Genomic DNA, 18,048 nt, shown 5'->3' on the forward strand with positions numbered 1-18,048 from the left:
GATGGAACAGGATGCAGCCTTCCACCCCCACTCCATCCTTTCAGTGCCAGCTTGTAGGGAATTGCCTGCAATGGCAGATAAATGATTTTCTACAGTTTTGAACACTGAGATTTCTAAGAACTTCCAAGTGCAGAACAAACTTGCATGGCCCTGCCTATTATTGTAAAACTAAAGAACTCTCAATCTTGAAGGAAGTTCTCCTCACAATATCCTGGAGATTTAAAGTTGCATTCCCACTGGACTTTTCCAGCCCCAAGACAGTACTGACCAGGACTGCATGCAGCTTTTGCACCCTCACTCCCCATACTACAGCAGTCCCCCAGAGTCCTTCAGACATCTGATCTTCCTCTAGGTTCTCTCTCAGTGATCTGTAGCAATGGTGACACTCTCACAAGGAGCTAAATTGCTTTCTTAAAGGCCATTCTTTAAATAATCAGAAACAGGTTTATTAGCAGATACTGAGGGATATCTAAAAAAGCAGCACTTCCTAGATCACCCAGAATAATAATTTTCATTAGTTTATTCTATGTAGGTTACTTCAACAATGGTTTTTTTTTTGTCTTACATTCCATAGATAATCACCTCAATGTGCACTGTTGCTCCAAGACTGGGACAAAATAGAGCAGAATGTTTGGATATGTGAAGTTGCATTGGGTTTGTGTGGCCAGGTTTTGGTATTAGTGGGGGTTCTGTGGTGGCTTCTCTGAGAAGCTGCCAGAAGCTTCTCCTGTGGCTAAAGGGTCAATGCCAGCCAGATCCAAGATGGGTCTGCAGTTGCTTCTGAGCCCATCACTCATGGTTATAGTGCCTCTGGGATAATGTGGTTAAGAAGGAGGGGAAAACCTGTGCAATGGCAACTGTAGCCAGAGAGAGGAGTGAGAACATGTGAGAGGAACAGCTCTGCAGACTCCAGGGTCAGTGTAGGAGGGGCACAAGGTGCTCTGAGTGCCAGAGAAGAGATTCCCTTGTAGCCCACGGTGAAGACCATGGTGAGGCAGCTGTGCTCCTGCAGCGCATGCAGGATGGGAGTACAGAGATACATCCTCCTGGAGGACTCCACTCTGGAGCAGGTGGATGCCTAAAGAAGGCTGTGACCCCATGGGAAGCCTGCACTGGAGCAAGCTCCTGGCAGGACTTGTGACCCCACAAGGGACTCACACTGGAGCAGTTCATGAAGAATTTTAGCACATGCAAAGGACTCAACTTGGAGGAGTTTGTATCCCATGGGAGGGACCCCGTGCCAGAGCATGGGAGGCTTCCCCTGAAGAGCAACAGAGAAAACATGTGATGAACTGATTGCAGCCTCCGTTCCCCATCCCCTGTGCTGCTGGAAGAAGGAAGTAGAGAATTTGTGACTAAAGCTGAGGCTGGAAAGAAGGAAGGGGTGTGGGGAAGGTGTTTTCAGGATACGCTTTGGTTAGATTGGTGATAAAATAATTTTTCTCCTAGTAGAGTCTGTTTTGACTCTGATGGCAACTGGTAGTTGTCTCCCCCTGGCCTCATCTCAAACCATGAATTCTTTGTTGTATATTCTTTCTCCCTTCCAGCTTGGGTGGGGAGTCATAGAGCAGCTTTGGTGGGCACCTGGCCTCCAGCTGGGGTCATCCTACCGCAGAAGTACAACACTTTTAAGTAGAAATAGGGAATTCATCTGGGATCTTACAATAACAAGCATGCTGAAATAAAAAATAGCTCCCTGTTGAGATGCCTACCTGGGACACTGGGAAATATTGGTGCTTTTTCTATGTGAGAAAATGATTTACAAAATCCAGGAAGAAGTTTCTGTGGTATCTGGCTTACTTTGTGTTTTTTCTTAAGGCTATTTACCTTTGTGAAACAAAGCTGAAAGCAGAGAAATATACAGGAATCTTCTGCAGGAGGAATACCCAGAGACAGGGGTTGTATAATGCAGGCTTGCTGCCCATCCTGCATCTTTGCAAAGCCTTCTTGATGTGGCTTGTCCATTCATTTGTTGCTCAACTCTGCAGCTGCTTTGTCCTTAGTTACTTGGCTGACTGAATAAAACCATATGGTAGGACTAGGAAGGAATTTTATACTTTATAAAAGTAATAGAAATAATTGTCTCATATAATGGGTTGTAAGAGTCATCACAGTGCAAAGAAAGTGAGCTGGATTACTTGCTGGAATATCTTGTGTCTTTTTGCAGGTGTAATGCAGCTGGGTGTGGAAGTTCTGCATGGTTTTAATTTTTGCTTGGGATCATACTGATCTGGAAATGCAAGTATTTCTCAAAGTACCAAAATTTGGATATACTTGAAACAGCAAATGTTTGTTTTCCCCTTTAAGCACGCATGTGCTAAAGTTCTTTCTTCTTCCCTCAAAAAACTGTTTAAAATCTTAAGGATTTGATTTAGCTCCACTGAATAGAAATTTAATTCTTTCAAAGTTTTACTAGTTCAGGTCCTAAATTCTTCTAGAACTTATGCTATTTCCATTCCTTCAGCCCTCACAGCCTCCTTTGAGTGGATTGTCGATATTTTCAGTGAAAACAGGACTAAGTAAAAAGAACCCGTAGAACCACAGAATTGAAAAACCTAAAAATTCTTTTTATCTCTTCATCTTACATGATTCTTATTGGTTTGATGTCAGTGAATTTGTATATTGTATTGTATATTTAAAATGCTGATATATAATCAAATGTTTTAGAGGGCAGTTTACTTCATGATACCTTTGCATAAAGTACTACATTAAATTGAATAAACATCCATTCATTCTATAGTGTAAAACAATGACTTTGGGTTTTGAGCTTGAACAGATAGTTTAATCATCCTTTCCTGTGGCTATGGAGTATTTTATTTTTTAAAGATAACTCTGGTTTGCCTTTAATTGAATTTTTCCAGAAATGATGGAAAAGAGAAAGGACAGATAAAGAATTACAAAGGACTAGACTTTCAAATGAAGTTTGGATGTCTTTGGCTAAAGCAGGCATTCACAGCATTATTCTTATCCTCTCCAGCCTTTGATATTGCTTACACTAAAACAAAGAATACCATTAAGTATGATTTGTGAAAAAAGACAATGAATTACATGAATGGGGTTGTTGCTGGAATCCAAACCTGTATGGGGGATAAAGAGGAGAAAGGAATAGAAGAAAAAGATAAGAAGACTGAAAAATATAATTTCTATTTCTGATTCTGGTCCTTACTTGAAGGAAGCAAACAAAGCTTGCAGACTTATTCTTTCCTTTGCAAAGTAAACTTATTTTAAACCCCCTCCTGTGTATTTTTTACTGCATCTGTCATGTTTTCATGGCAAATATTACAGTCGTCACATTGCAAATAACAGCTAAGCCAACCCTACCCTCCCTTTTATGAAAGTGAAGAACTAAAATAAAAAGATGAAAATAAATGTAATGGGAAAAGAAGTGGATGAGGAACTATTAGCAGAAATGTGTGTCTGATGCATGAGGTCCTAGTTGGATCTGGTAGCAGTTGCAATATTTAGGTCCTCAGCTGTCGTGCTTTTCTGAGAACTTTGAGACCACAGTAGTAACTGATGAGCAATTCTGTGTATCTCTTGTCAAATAGGCATGATCCAAAAGTAGTCTTTTAATTGCATTAGGAGTTCTGACTTGGATTGATTCCATTTTTACATTGCCTTTATGACTCTTTTTTATCAACACTCATTGTTAGAGATTGTTGTACCTTTCTCTTAGACTTAAACTGATTTCAATAGTGGTTTCATTGGTAAATTATATGTAATTTTATGAAATTATATATAATTACTTTATATAATTTCTAGTTGTTTCATTATGTGCCCCAACGATTGTTTCTCTTGTCACTGGCCCAACTGAACTCTAAATTTCTTAGTGCAAACAAAATGTTCTCCCAAACTATTGTACCAGGTAGTAATTTCTACTAAAATTTTTCTCTTTCCCTGTTTGGTAACATAGATACTTATACATGTGCACAGTCAAAATTTGAATGTTGAGATTTCCTGTAGGAGTTGGTTGAAACATTTCTTATACAGACTCCTATTATCATATACAAGGTTACTTTCAACTGTACCATGTGAGTGTCAGATTTTATCCTATTGATTAGCTGTTTTGTTTTTCTTGGGTCTGTCCAAGGAGGGAAAGTTCTGTAAAATCTCAAGATGCTTGATAAGAGAGAAATCATAGCCCAGGCTTTTCACAGACAGGATTAAATCATAGTTTCCAGGGAGACTTCAAATTCATTTGTTGCAGCCAGAAATCTGATTTGCCAAGTTTGGTTACTTCCTTATGTTGTCCATCCTATACTGTTTCCCAGTCAGTTGTGTATTAGTCCAGTAGCTCAAATGCTGTGGTAAGCCTCCTTTGTCTTTAACCTACAATAACTAATTGCTGGCTCCTGGCACAGCATTCTCTTGGAGTGGGAATAAATCCAACAAAGTACAAAGTGCCAGAAGAAATTTGATTTAAAAATACAAGTCTTCTGTGACTTCAGATGTTGGAGCATGAATGCAAACTGTCTCTGCTGTAGACTGGAGGAATAGGTGGGTTTGTGTGCTTTACTGAATCATATGAAGAATAAACAGCCCATCTCCATTTGAGAGGATTATTTGCTCTCAAAAATATGTATTATCTTACTTGGGTTATAGTATGTATCAACTGCTTATTTAACCTTCAATGTACAGCATGGAGCTTGGTATAAAGCCTTTATACAATTGATACAAAACCTTCTTTTCAAAATCTGCTGAAAAGATGATAAATTCTTTAATCCCCTCTGCATCTTTATATAATCTGCATGATACTATATATCAAAGCTACTATATGAAGTGTAATCTTAGCATGTAGTACTAATTCCTATGAGTTTATTTTGTTTATATTGAATACCTCTAATAATAGGAATTGTAATCATGTTGGAGAATGAGTGCATTTAAACTACTGGTCCCCTGTATCTTTCTTACCTATCTGTAAAATGACTTCTGGAGTGAAGATTGAAGTGGTTTGCTTTATCAGTAGTTTTGGCAGTGCTCTCTTGACTGTTAAGTCAAGTTAACTATTTTTAATGAGACATTTAAATTGTATCTGTGGCACAAATAATTGAAATATTGAACATCATCTTGAAATAGTAGTTACTGCCTTTACCGAGTTTTGAGGGAGAAAATACAAAATAACATTAGAACAGCAAAACAGACCATGCTAATGTGTACTTGAGGGACAACAGATGTATACGCAGAGGCAGGTGGACTGATTTCTGAAAATGCAGATTAGATGTGATGCTGCTGTTTCTCTGAGGTCTCCTTTATTCATTCATATTCTTCACATGCTTGGACATTGACTTTCAGCTAACTCAGTTGCTTTGCCATCAACTCTGCACAGCTCTCATTGCTGCAACTGTGGACAAGAGCAAGAGGTCTTGTCTTCATTCTTCATCCCTTCTCAATTTTCCATGTGTTTCTCCAGCTCCATTTGGAGATCTCTGTTTTTTAATCTGTCTGCCAGGTAGGCTTTAGATTCATAGATGGAAAGAAAACAAAATTACCCCTCTTAGTCTTGCTTGCTGTTGTTAAAAGAAAGGTAGCAAAGGTGATGGAAATGGGTCGGGTTGCCCAAGCAGTGCCCGCACTAGGCTTTTCTTTTCAAGGTAGTCTAGGCATGGCTTTCTGATTTCTATAATCAGGTATTTAAAAAAATACCTGAAACTGCGCACAATGTGTACTTTATATTGCCATGTATTCATAGATAGACTTAGTACAGCTAAGAATTAACCAGAATTGAACCGTTTTATAATGGCTTTTTTCCTTGTTGCACTAATACTTACTATTAAAAATTCAAAGAAAACTCATAATATGGGTAACTTAAACATATAATTTTCTTTCTTGACTCCTCTTAATAAAACCACATCTTTAATCATATATTTAACGTTCTAGAAAATTCCTGGCATGAATGTAGTTATACTGCTGATGGTGCCAAAATCTTTTGTTCCAACACAGAAATAGAAAGAAATGGTATGAGGGATACCGATGTACTTGTCTCTTTTGGAGATTTTATCTGTTTATTGGCAATCTTGCATTTATGTGCATGTATGTATGTGTAAACCAAGCCTAAATCAATTATATCTTTACAGCCTCACCCTTCCAAGGAAATGCTGTTATTTTAAATATTTGCAAGTATAACAACCTCATCACTTGTGCCCACCAAGAAAAAAAAATAGAATCAAAACAATATGTGGAAAACATGAATGCAGAATGGGACTGAGATCCAAGTGGAAAGAAATACAGATTCAGATGAATGACTTCATGAAAGAAAATGACTTAGTATAGCCTCATAGACTTTTTGAATGCTTAGGACTGGTAGTATTAGGTAGAGATAGGTCAATTTGCATTTAACTATTTATTTCTAACATTTTATTTGCAAATCTCATTAATTCTGAAAATGGAGGGAACAAATATGAAAAGGTGGTGATGCAATATTGCATTACTTTCCCATATTACTTAATGCATATTTATCAGGATTTTCAGGGCTCCTTTTTCTTGCTGCGCAGTTCCTGTAGTACTGGGTAAATTTTGAAAATGCAAAGAATCTGCTGTATGTCCTTTCAGTCGTTATTGTTGTAATGTCTTCATACTTGTTCCTTTGTATGCCAAACTTAATGATCTCTAGTTGAATTATGAGATGTTTATGCAGTGATGCAATATGAGAGAAGTGTTAACTTACACTTGGAAAGCAAGCTAATATATATAACCTTTAGTCTGGTTGTTTTCTCAGAATGCTGGAAAAGGTTAAAGCCATACCCTTCCTGACTTTGTTCTTGGGCAGTAACTAGCAGTGGGAAGAAGTGAAGGAAGAAATTCTTCCTTTCAGCGTAGTTTTTCAGCAAGAAATCTTCCTGCAGCAGAGAAGCTGGGGTTTTCAGAGAAAAGAAATCTCTCTCTATGAATTTGAATAGTGACAAAACTGCACTGAAGGGCAAGTATTTTTGATTCTATAAGATTAAAAATTGATCTAAATGGATTCATGGAAAAAATAAAATTATATATTTTTCTGGGCACTGGAAAAATTGCTGTGGAAAGACTGCATCAGTAAAGTACCCTTTGAGATACCCAAGGTGCTGCTTTTAGGCATCATAACTACAAGGCGGAAATACTGCCTAACCTGCTTAGATGCATAAGTTTTCTACTGAAAACTTAAATTGGATGTGAAATTATTCTGCTGTGCATGCAGAGGAGATGTCATTTGAACCTTTGTGCACTTCTGTGCAGCAAAGCTGTTCTAGGAATTGCATGTCTTTGCCATCTGTAATACACAGTCATGAATTCGTTCAAAAATCAAGTAGAGGCTGTTGGTTTCAGTAATGGCTGTAGCACATTTCCACAGTATAGGAAAGTTGAGTTCCATTCCCTTCTCACTCAGCAGAGTTCAGTGACCCTGTTGGTGCAAATGCTGCTGCACAGCAAAATTGCACTGCCCAGAAGAAACCAAGAAATAAGTTGCAGGAACTGTCCAATTGGTTAAGGCTGCCTAAAATGTCAGCACGTGGATGAGTTGCTGTGGCACCAGTTTCCAAACTTCATTGAGTTTTCCTCGTGTGCACAACAAACAGTGAATGTGCATGGGGGAGGCTATCACTGTCCTGACCATGCCCTCAGAGGGTATGGGATGATGCAGCTGGATTTTATTCTGCCTTTGGTGAAGACAGAAATAATTCTATGTGAACTCCACTCTGGAGAGCAGGGTCTTACACTCCTACCCCATTGGTTTAAGGATCTGATGTTTAGTTCTACTCCTAGGGCTTTGTCTTTTTTGTACTCTCAGATGCAGAGAAATTTACCTGAGTCTTGATGCAAATCACTCAGAAATATTGTGGGTGCTCTGCAGCCCCTTATTATGAGAGCTCAGGGCAGAAACCTTTACATAAGCTGTTTGTTTTCCCTCTGTCTGAGACAGGCAGTTTTTCCTCAGAGAACTGTTTCCATTCACTCTAACATCCCTTCTGCTATCAAACTGGCACATAAAATACTACAATGTAAAGGATACAGTGGAAAGAACAGCCATAATGAGTCACACTAAAGGTCCACCCAACCCCGTATCCTGTCTCAGTTAATACCTCATTATACCTTGTGACTTTAATTTAAACAGTTTGGTAGAGTTGGGAGATAGCCAAAGGTTTGCTCCTGCCATCCTAAACATCACCAGAATTACAAAGCCTGGGTTGGTGGTGGGGTTCTGTCCCTTTTAAAGTGGAAAAAGTAAACAACTATGAGGATACCTTGAAAAATACAGTAACGCATGTGCTATTTCTCCATTAATGCTCTCTCTGTCTGCCGCCTTTTACTTGAGCTGGATGCAACATCTGTGTGTTTATTTAGTAACCCTGTATGAATTTCTCCTACATCAACTTCCATATATAAAAGGCGTTTGGTATAACTGAGAAGAGGGAAAGCAGTTCTATGTGTATTCCTGGTTACTTTTGTTAAAACCACGAACTAATCACTAGGGATAGTATGGAAAAAGACAGAGGCCAAAAGTTTTATTTAAAATATTCGTTCATGGATTGGGTGGTGTTTCTGTAAGTTTCAAGCACACTTTTATTGCCTGTTCAATAACTACTTTGTTGATGAGATACAGCAGCTGGGTCTCTGGAGTTGTTGGTTTGGCATCTCTTTTGACTGTTGAAAGTGCAGTGCTATAATATTATTTCCTTTCTAGTAAACGGAGCATTGGAATCCTCATTATCTGGTTGCTTAAGCTTTGGTTTTATCCTTTTAATTTTGGTTTCTATGAATAGGTCAATTTTGGCCTACTAAATATTTATTTTGGTTTATACTTAAAATGAAGTCCTCAAGTACAGGCTTTGTTGAAAATGAAAGAGAGATTCTCACAGATGGAAAAGATGATCTGTCACAAGAACACACTTTGGTTCTGTGAATCAGATAAACTTGATTTGACAGTTATTTTACTGATTCCTTTTAAGAAGTGTAAGTTGGACTATGGTTTTCACCAAAAGAAATCTTGCTGTGATGTGATGTTTTTCAGTATTAAAGACATGCACTGAAGGCTGCTGTAAGTATTCTTGATGCCTCTCTGTAGCCCAGGGCAGTCAGCAAATGCTCCTTTCACATGTACCTCTCCCACCATGAAGTATTAGTGTTTCTGTTTAGCACCTCCTTCCCCACAGAACTTCCTGCAGGTCTCTGCTTTCTTCTTCCCCTTCTGAGCATCGACCTCCTTCCTGTAGCTTCTGTCATTCCTGCAGATCTGGTAGGCTCATCCCTGCAGGTACCACTGGGTAAGTGCTTGCTGAACGATGAGCAGAGATGAAAGGCACAGTGCAGTTTCAGGAAGGCATTTGTGGTTTCTGCGGGGTTGGTGAAGGAGAGCAGTGCCAGCGAGTAGGATCCCGGTGTCTGCACCTGACCTGTGCTCATGACACAGAGCACATTCAGTTCACATTCAAGGCAGTGTGTTGTTAAAATAATTCTTTAAAATTTAGTGTACTGTTTTGATTCCATTAAAAAGTTACAGCATTTATGGTAGTTGGCGCTGTACTCACCTTTTAGTGGACTGATAGCAGTGAATTCACTAAAGTTGCTTGTTTTCTATTTTCCTTTTACATAAATTAAATGTTACATAAATATCCATTTAGACAATCACAGAGGTGACAAACAACAAAACTTCGTCAATGTTCTATTTTGTAGTTAGTTAATGTGCTATTTTGTTCAATCTTCTTTTTCAAAACTATCCCTTATTTTTTTATTTCTTTTGGGTTGTTCATAGGAGGAATAAAAATGATTTTATAGTTTTTTGATGCTTTTTTATACGTATGTCAACTCTCTGTACTGTTTCTATCTGGGCTTTTTTTCAGTTATAGGCTGACATTTTTCTGATATCCTAAAAGCTTGCAGTTGTCCTTCAGCCACCTGCTGTTCAAATTTCCACACAGATTTAATTTCACATGTTATTCTTTGATATTGCTCAGTTTAGACTCATGAGAAACATGTTTTACCTTACAGTAAACATTTGCCACGGAAAAGGCTGGGAGAGATTTTGGATGATTAATTGTACAAACCTCCAACAAACCAAACAATCTAGGTAAGTTGTCTACCTCTACTAATTTAATATCTTTGTGTCTTACAACCTTAATACTTATACACAGTTTAATAGTTTTAAATAGTTCATTTTTCAAATAGCTGGAATAAAAAACCTGCCACTTAATCTGTTTGAATGAAGGTGATATCCCAGTATTTGTGTAGCAGAACTAGAAAATTGGATCTTTTGTTCTATCCCATAAAGCCCAAGGTGTGTCTGATTTCTTACCCATTCTGACACAAGGTAATATGAATGATAAAATACGACTCTACCTTGCAATTACCTGTAATGCGAAGGAGAGATTTAATAACAGAATAATTACAGTTTTGCTTTATTAACTTTGGGTAATTACATTAGGTGGGAGTAGCATTTCCTGGAAGTTTACTGCTCTGCAGTGAAATTAATTCACCCTGAAAATTGCAATTTTACATTGAAGGATGAGATGAGAGAATACAAAAGAGATTCAATATACTTTCTTTCACAGTCTTGAAATTAATGGATCTCTAATATAGTACTCCAAAAATGTATCTTTTACCACTATGATACTAATTTTTTCAATAAACATAATGAATAAATATTTCTTAATTAAAATAAATAAGTCAAATAATATATTTAACAGCAATATGAGACAAAAATTGCATGTTTGCTTGACAGGGGGTTATATTTAATAAACCATGATAGAAAAAGAGACATAAACAGAGGGAAAAAAAATTTGAAGGTGTATGTAATTTATGTAATCTTGGATGTTTCAGTACACTGTCTGCAGGGCTTGGCTCTGCTGGGGAAGGGCTGGGGCTTGCTGAGACCCTGACTGCTGGTGTCAGTCTCAGTCCTGGGCTAGAGAAGTGGGAATGGTCCCAGACTCCCTGAAGTAGCCAGGTGTGTGGGTTGAGACTGAAGTAGCACCTCCCCACCAGTACCTGATACATAAACACTTGCCATATTTTGGATCTTTTGGTAAGGCCTTTTTTGATAATGGCTATAGAGTGGGATAGTGGGATAGTGTTTGGACAAGTGTGACTAGGAATATAATCTACTTGTGAGTATGCCTAGCCAGAGAAGTGTATAAACTGAGCTTCTGCAAAAAGGCTGGTGAGTGTTGTTGAGTTTAGAATCTCAGTTTTGGGCTTTACATGCCTGATGACACTTGAGTCAATGGTTCATTGCAGGGTGGGCATATCTGGTCTTAGATTTGATTCTGTTCCTCAGGCAGAATTTTTAAACTGCAGAAGTGTGGGTGTTTATTTGTAATGTAATAACTCTGTATTTTTTTTTCATTTTTCCCCATGTAGTTTTGTATCAAGACCTTGAGAATAAAATACACATGGCACAGATTGTAACATTTTTTCATATGCTGTTAGTTCTGCTACTTCATGATTATGTATCAACTGAAGATGGTGAAACAAGAGCAAGTAGGTCTTAATTTTTGCTTTCCAGATATGTGCAACTTCAAAGCATGCCTCACATTTTTAGTATCCATTTTGGTGGTCACATGTGTCCTTCTGTTGATGGTGATTTTATTCCAATATAATTTTCCTGGTGAAAATTTGATAATATATGAAAAATAGCTTACAGTAATTTCACGATTATAAGCCGCACTGAGTATAAACCGCACTTCTGGGTTTCAGCAACTTTTTAGTTTTTTGTCCATATATAAGCCGCACCTGATTATAAGCCGCGTGTTACAATACAGAGTGTGATAAAAGGTATCTGTTCTATCACCATCTGTTGAGGGTGGGGACAGGGATCCTTATCTCAATGGCAGATAATCTGCTAATGGGCCATCCACTGAAACCAGGCAGGGCATTGTTCTTTATCTTTTCACACCCCATCCTTCCTCCAGTGAGTGATTTTCTGCTAATGGCCCATTGAGTCTCACTGTGTGACTGATAAAATTACTACATCCCATTGGAAGTTGCTCCAGCCAGGGGGAAGAGCCCAACATTTCTTACCAAGATAAAAACAGAGGCTTTGGGACACTAAGGGAGCCCCTTTCTCCACTGGACTCCAGTGGAAAACCGGATTTCTCCACATCACCACTGGACATCCAGAGGGAAACTGCACCTTGTACAGGACCACTGCTTCAACTGAATCACATCTGTCACTGCAGGAGGATGCAGCCACCATTGAATGGGACTGCTACCAACACCCTGCCTGACAGGGTGTCAGGTTGTACTCTGACTTTGTCAGGGTTTGGAGTTTGTTTCCTTGTAGTACTGTATTTCTATTTTAATTTCCCTAGAAAAGAAATGTTATTCCTAATTCCCATGTCTTTTCCTGAAAGCCCCTTGATTTCCAAATTATAATAATTTGGAGGGAGGGGGTTTACATTCTCCATTTCAAAGAGAAGTTCCTGCCTTTCTCAGCAGACACCTGTCCTCCAAACTAAAACAGCAACTTTTTGTTCTTTGTCCGTATATAAGCCGCACCTGATTATAAACCGCACTTTGGGTTCGGACCAAAATTTTAGTCAAAATGGTGCGGCTTATAACCGTGAAATTACTGTAAATATCTTATTTCTTCATTAGGAAGGGAATGTCTTTATTTGTGTCTTAGAAATGCCCACAGGGGCAGATTGAACTGTAAAGCTTCAGTCTTGATTTAAAATTGAGTATTTGTATTTTCATTGCTTCAGAAGTCATGTTCTGAATAGCTTAGTGTTATGTGAGAAAATAGGTAAGGAAGAATAAAGATTCTGTGAGAGGAAGCTAACTCCAGTTCTGGGACATACCTTCTTGCACATTCTTCAAAATTAGCATCTCATACCCCACCAGACCATTTTTATACTCTAAATCTGGTTTATAGAAAAGAAAACATTAAAGCTAAGTAATTTTCTTGAAATGAATAAAAAGATTGTCGAAGACTTGCCTCTAGCCGCAATGATACTTCCAGGGTGTATCTTTTTCCTCCAGTTTTGCTCTCAATCCAGCAATTTTCAGTGTTTTGCAACAAACCCTATAAAATTCCTTTTGGTGTTTAGGAAGACTTTATATTTTCAGTGTACCTGCTCTAGGAGTATCCATAAAAATGAATACCGCGCTTTTAGCAGAGTCTAATGATAATGAGTCCCTCCCATATGAAATTACTCTGAGCTTCATATCCCTGAAGCACTGAGCGATTCCCTTTGCTCTTTATCCCAGTGTCTCTTCTCTTCACCACCACCTGTATTGCAAGAGCATTTCTCCAGCAGATTGTGGTCACTTACTTTCAAGGAAGGTGAAATATTGTCTTGACCAGAAGTGTCCATAGGCAGATTTCAGGGTAGGTAAAGCTCTCCTTCCTGTGGTGGAGCTGCAGACTTTTAGAAAACAAAAGGATAGTAAGCCCCATGACCTCATATTCCATGAGATCAAAATAATCAGTCTTGCTTTTGGCCATGTCCTTGGCAGCTTGTGTGTCTTTCATAGCCAATGGAAGGTGATTCTCTCTTTTAGAAAGTTATTCCCTTCATCTCAGGGCATGTAGCATGGGTATGACTTTCCTGTGGAAATGCTTGTGTCTGTCCATGGCTTGTGGTTGGCAATTTAGTCTAAAAACTCAGTTTATGACTACAACTAGGAGAACTGAATCCATTCCTAAGTCAGCATGCAGTTGCACTCTAGTTACTAAATGCTTACGTGATTCTGTATTCTGGAGGTTGAGCTCATTCACTGAATACTTATCTTCTGTAAAAATCAGAATATGCTACCAGCAACATTTAATTGAGACAGGATTTTATAATACTTCTTCTGTAAATGCCATGTAGCAGTGTCCAAACTCAATTGAAATGTACAGTAATTTCATGATTATAAGCCACACCATTTTGACTAAAATTTTGCTCCCAACCCGGAAATGTGGCTTACACTCAGGAGCGGCCAATATATGAAAAAATTTCGGAAATTTCCCAACCCAGAAGTGCCAACCAGGGTGCCAAGCCGAGCACCTGCCAGTAAAACTCGGGATTGCACGATTGTTACAAATTGGTTACTCTGTTGCGCGGTGGGTGGAGGCGGGCTCTGTGCCGACAGTGCTGGGGGGGAATTTGGGGAGCTCCCCCCTGCTGGCCCCGCGGCCCAGGGGGGAGGCGGGGGCTCCGTGCCTTCCTCCCGCCAGCACCGCAGGGCAGTGCTGGGCCAGGGTGAATGATCCCGCGATTCTGTTACTAATTCGTTTGTTGCATGCGGGTCCTCCCTGCGAATGAAAATGCGGCTTCTATTCCGGTGTGGCTGTTACATGGACAAAGACCTAAACATTGCCGACACCCGGATGTGCGGCTTATAATCAGGTGCGGCTTGTAATCGTGAAATTACTGTATTTTAAAAAGGATTCTTTAGTATTCAGGCTATAGCCTTCCTCTGCAGTGTGCTTTGATTGCTAACAAAAAGGAGTTTTCATGTTTATTGTCTCTGCAGATGAGATATGAAAAAACTCAATATATATTCCTCTGTGTTTGTTGAATGGGATGCAATTGCCAACTAAGGAAGAGAATTCCAAAATTTTTCTTAGTTGTTTCTGGTGCTAATGTAAAAACCAGAAAATGGTGTGGCTTTCAGATACCAAATTGGGTCTGTGTACCTTACACAAACATTCTTACACACAAGTTGGTTCTGATGAACTCTACTAATTTTTTTTCAGCCAGAATGTATCTGTCAATATAGATCCTAATATAAAGACTAATTAATAGGAAAAACATTTACTGTGGAGGAAGAAAGTGAAAGGGCTCATTAAAATAATTTGTATGATTTTTTTTTTTCAGGTTGCAGAACTGCTCCGGCAGATTTAGTTTTTATCTTGGACGGCTCTTACAGTGTTGGCCCAGAAAACTTTGAAATAATCAAAAGTTGGCTTGTTAATATTACAAGAAATTTTGACATAGGGCCGAAGTTTATTCAAGTTGGAGTTGTCCAGTACAGTGATTACCCTGTACTTGAAATTCCCCTTGGAACTCATGAATCCACTAAGAACCTCATCAGGGAGATGGAGTCCGTACACTATCTGGGAGGAAATACAAGAACAGGAAGAGCTATTCAGTTTGCCTTTGACCATCTTTTTGCAAAATCTTCACGGTTTTTAACAAAAATAGCAGTTGTTCTCACTGACGGAAAGTCCCAAGATGAAGTCAAAGATGTAGCAGCAGAAGCAAGGAAAAATAAGATCACTTTGTTTGCAATTGGTGTTGGCTCAGAAATTGAGGAGGATGAACTTAAAGCTATTGCCAATAAACCTTCATCAACTTATGTATTTTATGTTGAAGACTATATTGCAATATCAAGAATTAAAGAAGTTATAAAACAGAAGCTCTGTGAAGGTAAGTGATTATAAAATATTTTAGGTGTGCAAAATGTAGTTCTGTACACATATTTTTTAATTTCACGATTAGAATACATGATTAATGTAAGCTAAGGGACCTGATACTCTTTACTGTGATCTTCTTTCTTTTTGATCGTATTTGTTGATCCTCCCAAAATGTTACTTTCTCTGTCAAACAAAGAGGTATATTTGGGAAAGATATTTTAACACAGTATATCTTTAATTTCAGTGTGTATCCTTTTGCCATAAGCCCAGGGTTTTTTTTTTGCTCATTGATAAAGTTTAAATACACTAAAATATTTCAGCAATTCTCATAGTGCCGAGAATATGGAGTTTGCTTTATTGACTTTCTAGTTGCAACTGATCCTCAGGCACAATCCAGTATTTATTTTAGAGAAGTGAGAGGACAACCTGCCATTACAACAGGAGTTCTTCTGAATACATACTTGTAGTGTGTATGGAAAAACCCAGAAGAAAGTCTCCTGGCAAAAATCACAGAATCATAGAGTGGTTTGTATTGTAGGGGACCTTAAAGATGATCTAGTTCCAACCCCCCTGCCATGGGCAGGGACACCTTTCACTAGATCAGGTTGCTTAGACCCCATCCAATCTGGCCTTGGACGCTTTCAGGGAAGGGGCATCTGCAGCTTCCCTGGGCTACCTGTTCCAATGCATCGCTGCCCTGATGGTAAAGACTTTCTTCCTAATATCTAATCCAAACCTATCCTCCTTCAGTTTAAAACTATTCCCTCTCATCCTGTCACTATGTACCCTTGTGAAAAGTCCCTCTCCAGGTCTCTTGTAATGCTCCTTTAGGTACTGGAAGGCTGCCCTAAGGTCCTCCCACACCCTTCTCTTCTCTGATCAGCCCCGACTTTCTCAGCCTTTTTCCACAGGAGAGAGACTCCAGCCTTCCAATTAACTTTATGGCTTTCTCTCTTTATGGACTTGCTCCAGCAGGTCCGCATCCTTCTTATGTTGTGGCCCCAGAGCTGGACACAGCACTCCAGGTAGAGGCTCAGGAGAGTGGAGTAGATGTCTGGAATCGCAGCAAGCAGTTATGATGTTTCTTAGAAGAATTTTGTAGAAGAGTTAGCCAAGACCAACATTTTGAAGTGACTCTTTTACTTTAGAATGGTAACAGCATTACTGCATTGAGTTTTCTGAAATCTTGTAAAACAATGGCTTTCTTTTATATATAAAAAAGATAGCAAATTGCTTCTATAATGTATCACTCAGACTCTAGTATGTCAGTGGTATTTTGTACATGTTTTATTATCAAGAATTTATGTAGGTCCTATTTCAGTTGTACTGTATTTCTATATTTACTTAGAGTGAAAAATAGATTTTGTTTGCTCTCACTTTGATTATCAACTTCATTAAAAAAATATGGTGAATCTTTTGTTGAGGATATTAGTGTTTATTTCTTGCTACATTAAATGTAAATCATAATAATTCTTTGTGGCTGATGTAGTAAGGGGGTCAGTCCAAAAATTAAATCAACTAAGTGGAGTTAAATTCTTTAATAGAACTTAATGCAGGGAGAAATGTCCCTAAATAAACACTAAATAAACTCAGTATTTTCTTTCACTAAAGTTTTAGAAGAAGTGCCATTATATTTCGTCAAGATGGATTTTCAGCTTTCAGCATCAAGTTAACTAGCATCCTTTAAATTTAATCTGTGGTATTTCACATGATTCACAGCAGTAATCTGTGAATGTTGACTATTTGTGTGACTTGAAGTGACCCTTTGCTTCGTCTCCCTTATGTCACACACTTCCATTGTTTTAGCATTTAGGTGCTTCTTTTGCAGAACCATAAAAACCACTTGGCAGCTTAATTTCTAACCACAATGTCTTTAGCAGGTGAACTCCAAGAGTGATAAACTGGAATTTTTATAGCTAAGTTGTGCATTAATTTACTTATAGTTTGATTTATTTAACATGGTTATCATGTTGTTAAGATTCACTTTGACTGAGGGAGAGGAAGTTCCATGAGGGCTGAGCAGCAATGATTTGGCTGTGAACAAACACATGAAACAGCCAGAAAATTTTGCAATTCCCTCTTCATGGTGTTTATGTAAATGTCTAAAAATACCTTAGCTTTTACTCTATGGAATTATAAAATCCATTCTTAAGTAAACATGGATGAAAGGCCACAGAGCCTGTCTGCTTTCTGGACAATGGAAGCTGAGATTTGGTGGTTCTTGGGGCAAGTATTGCTCTTAAGAACAGTGGTGGGCTCTAGTGTGCCTTTTGGGGACTCCAGTGTTTGTTTTAGAGTACATCGGGAAAAACAACTTCCTGAACCTGTCAGCCACAATATTCAAGGAATATTTAGTATTTATTATTTATTCTGAAAGTCAAATGTTCCTGTACTCTCAGTATGCTATAGGGAAAAAAAAATTGTGTCAGGAGTGACTTCAGAAGTTTGTATGGAGGACACAGAGAAAAGTTGCTTTCTCCCAGATACTGGGATTTAACATTATAAAGTTATTTCATTCTTTAGGAAACAAAATAAGCATCTGAAAACTATGTAAAAACACTAAAAGGCAGCAAGATTTCAGAAAAGACTAGAGAGTTGAAGGGATTGGTACTAAGGACTGGAAATACAACCCCATTTCCGACAGAAGACAGCTCTTAATTTTGCCACTGATTTCTTCATGCTGTATAATGGCTCAGTTAGTTATCTAAATAGTCCTGCCACAAGATTATCCAGAAGAC

General features: G+C 38.5%; 1 protein-coding gene across 1 annotated transcript in view; it reads left to right on the top strand.

Annotated features, from left to right (window-relative positions):
* The window catches only part of COL21A1 (collagen type XXI alpha 1 chain), a 98,647-nt gene that overhangs the window by 13,531 nt on the left and 67,068 nt on the right, over positions 1 to 18,048 (top strand). The window contains exons 2-4 of the mRNA XM_033056778.2: positions 9,961 to 10,039; positions 11,329 to 11,448; positions 14,772 to 15,323. Coding sequence (XP_032912669.1) covers positions 11,361 to 11,448; positions 14,772 to 15,323 — 640 coding nt within the window. The 5' untranslated portion in view covers positions 9,961 to 10,039; positions 11,329 to 11,360. The remainder of the gene's footprint in view (positions 1 to 9,960; positions 10,040 to 11,328; positions 11,449 to 14,771; positions 15,324 to 18,048) is intronic.

This window comes from Catharus ustulatus, chromosome 3, assembly GCF_009819885.2.
Source record: "Catharus ustulatus isolate bCatUst1 chromosome 3, bCatUst1.pri.v2, whole genome shotgun sequence".
Classification (NCBI taxonomy): domain Eukaryota; kingdom Metazoa; phylum Chordata; class Aves; order Passeriformes; family Turdidae; genus Catharus; species Catharus ustulatus.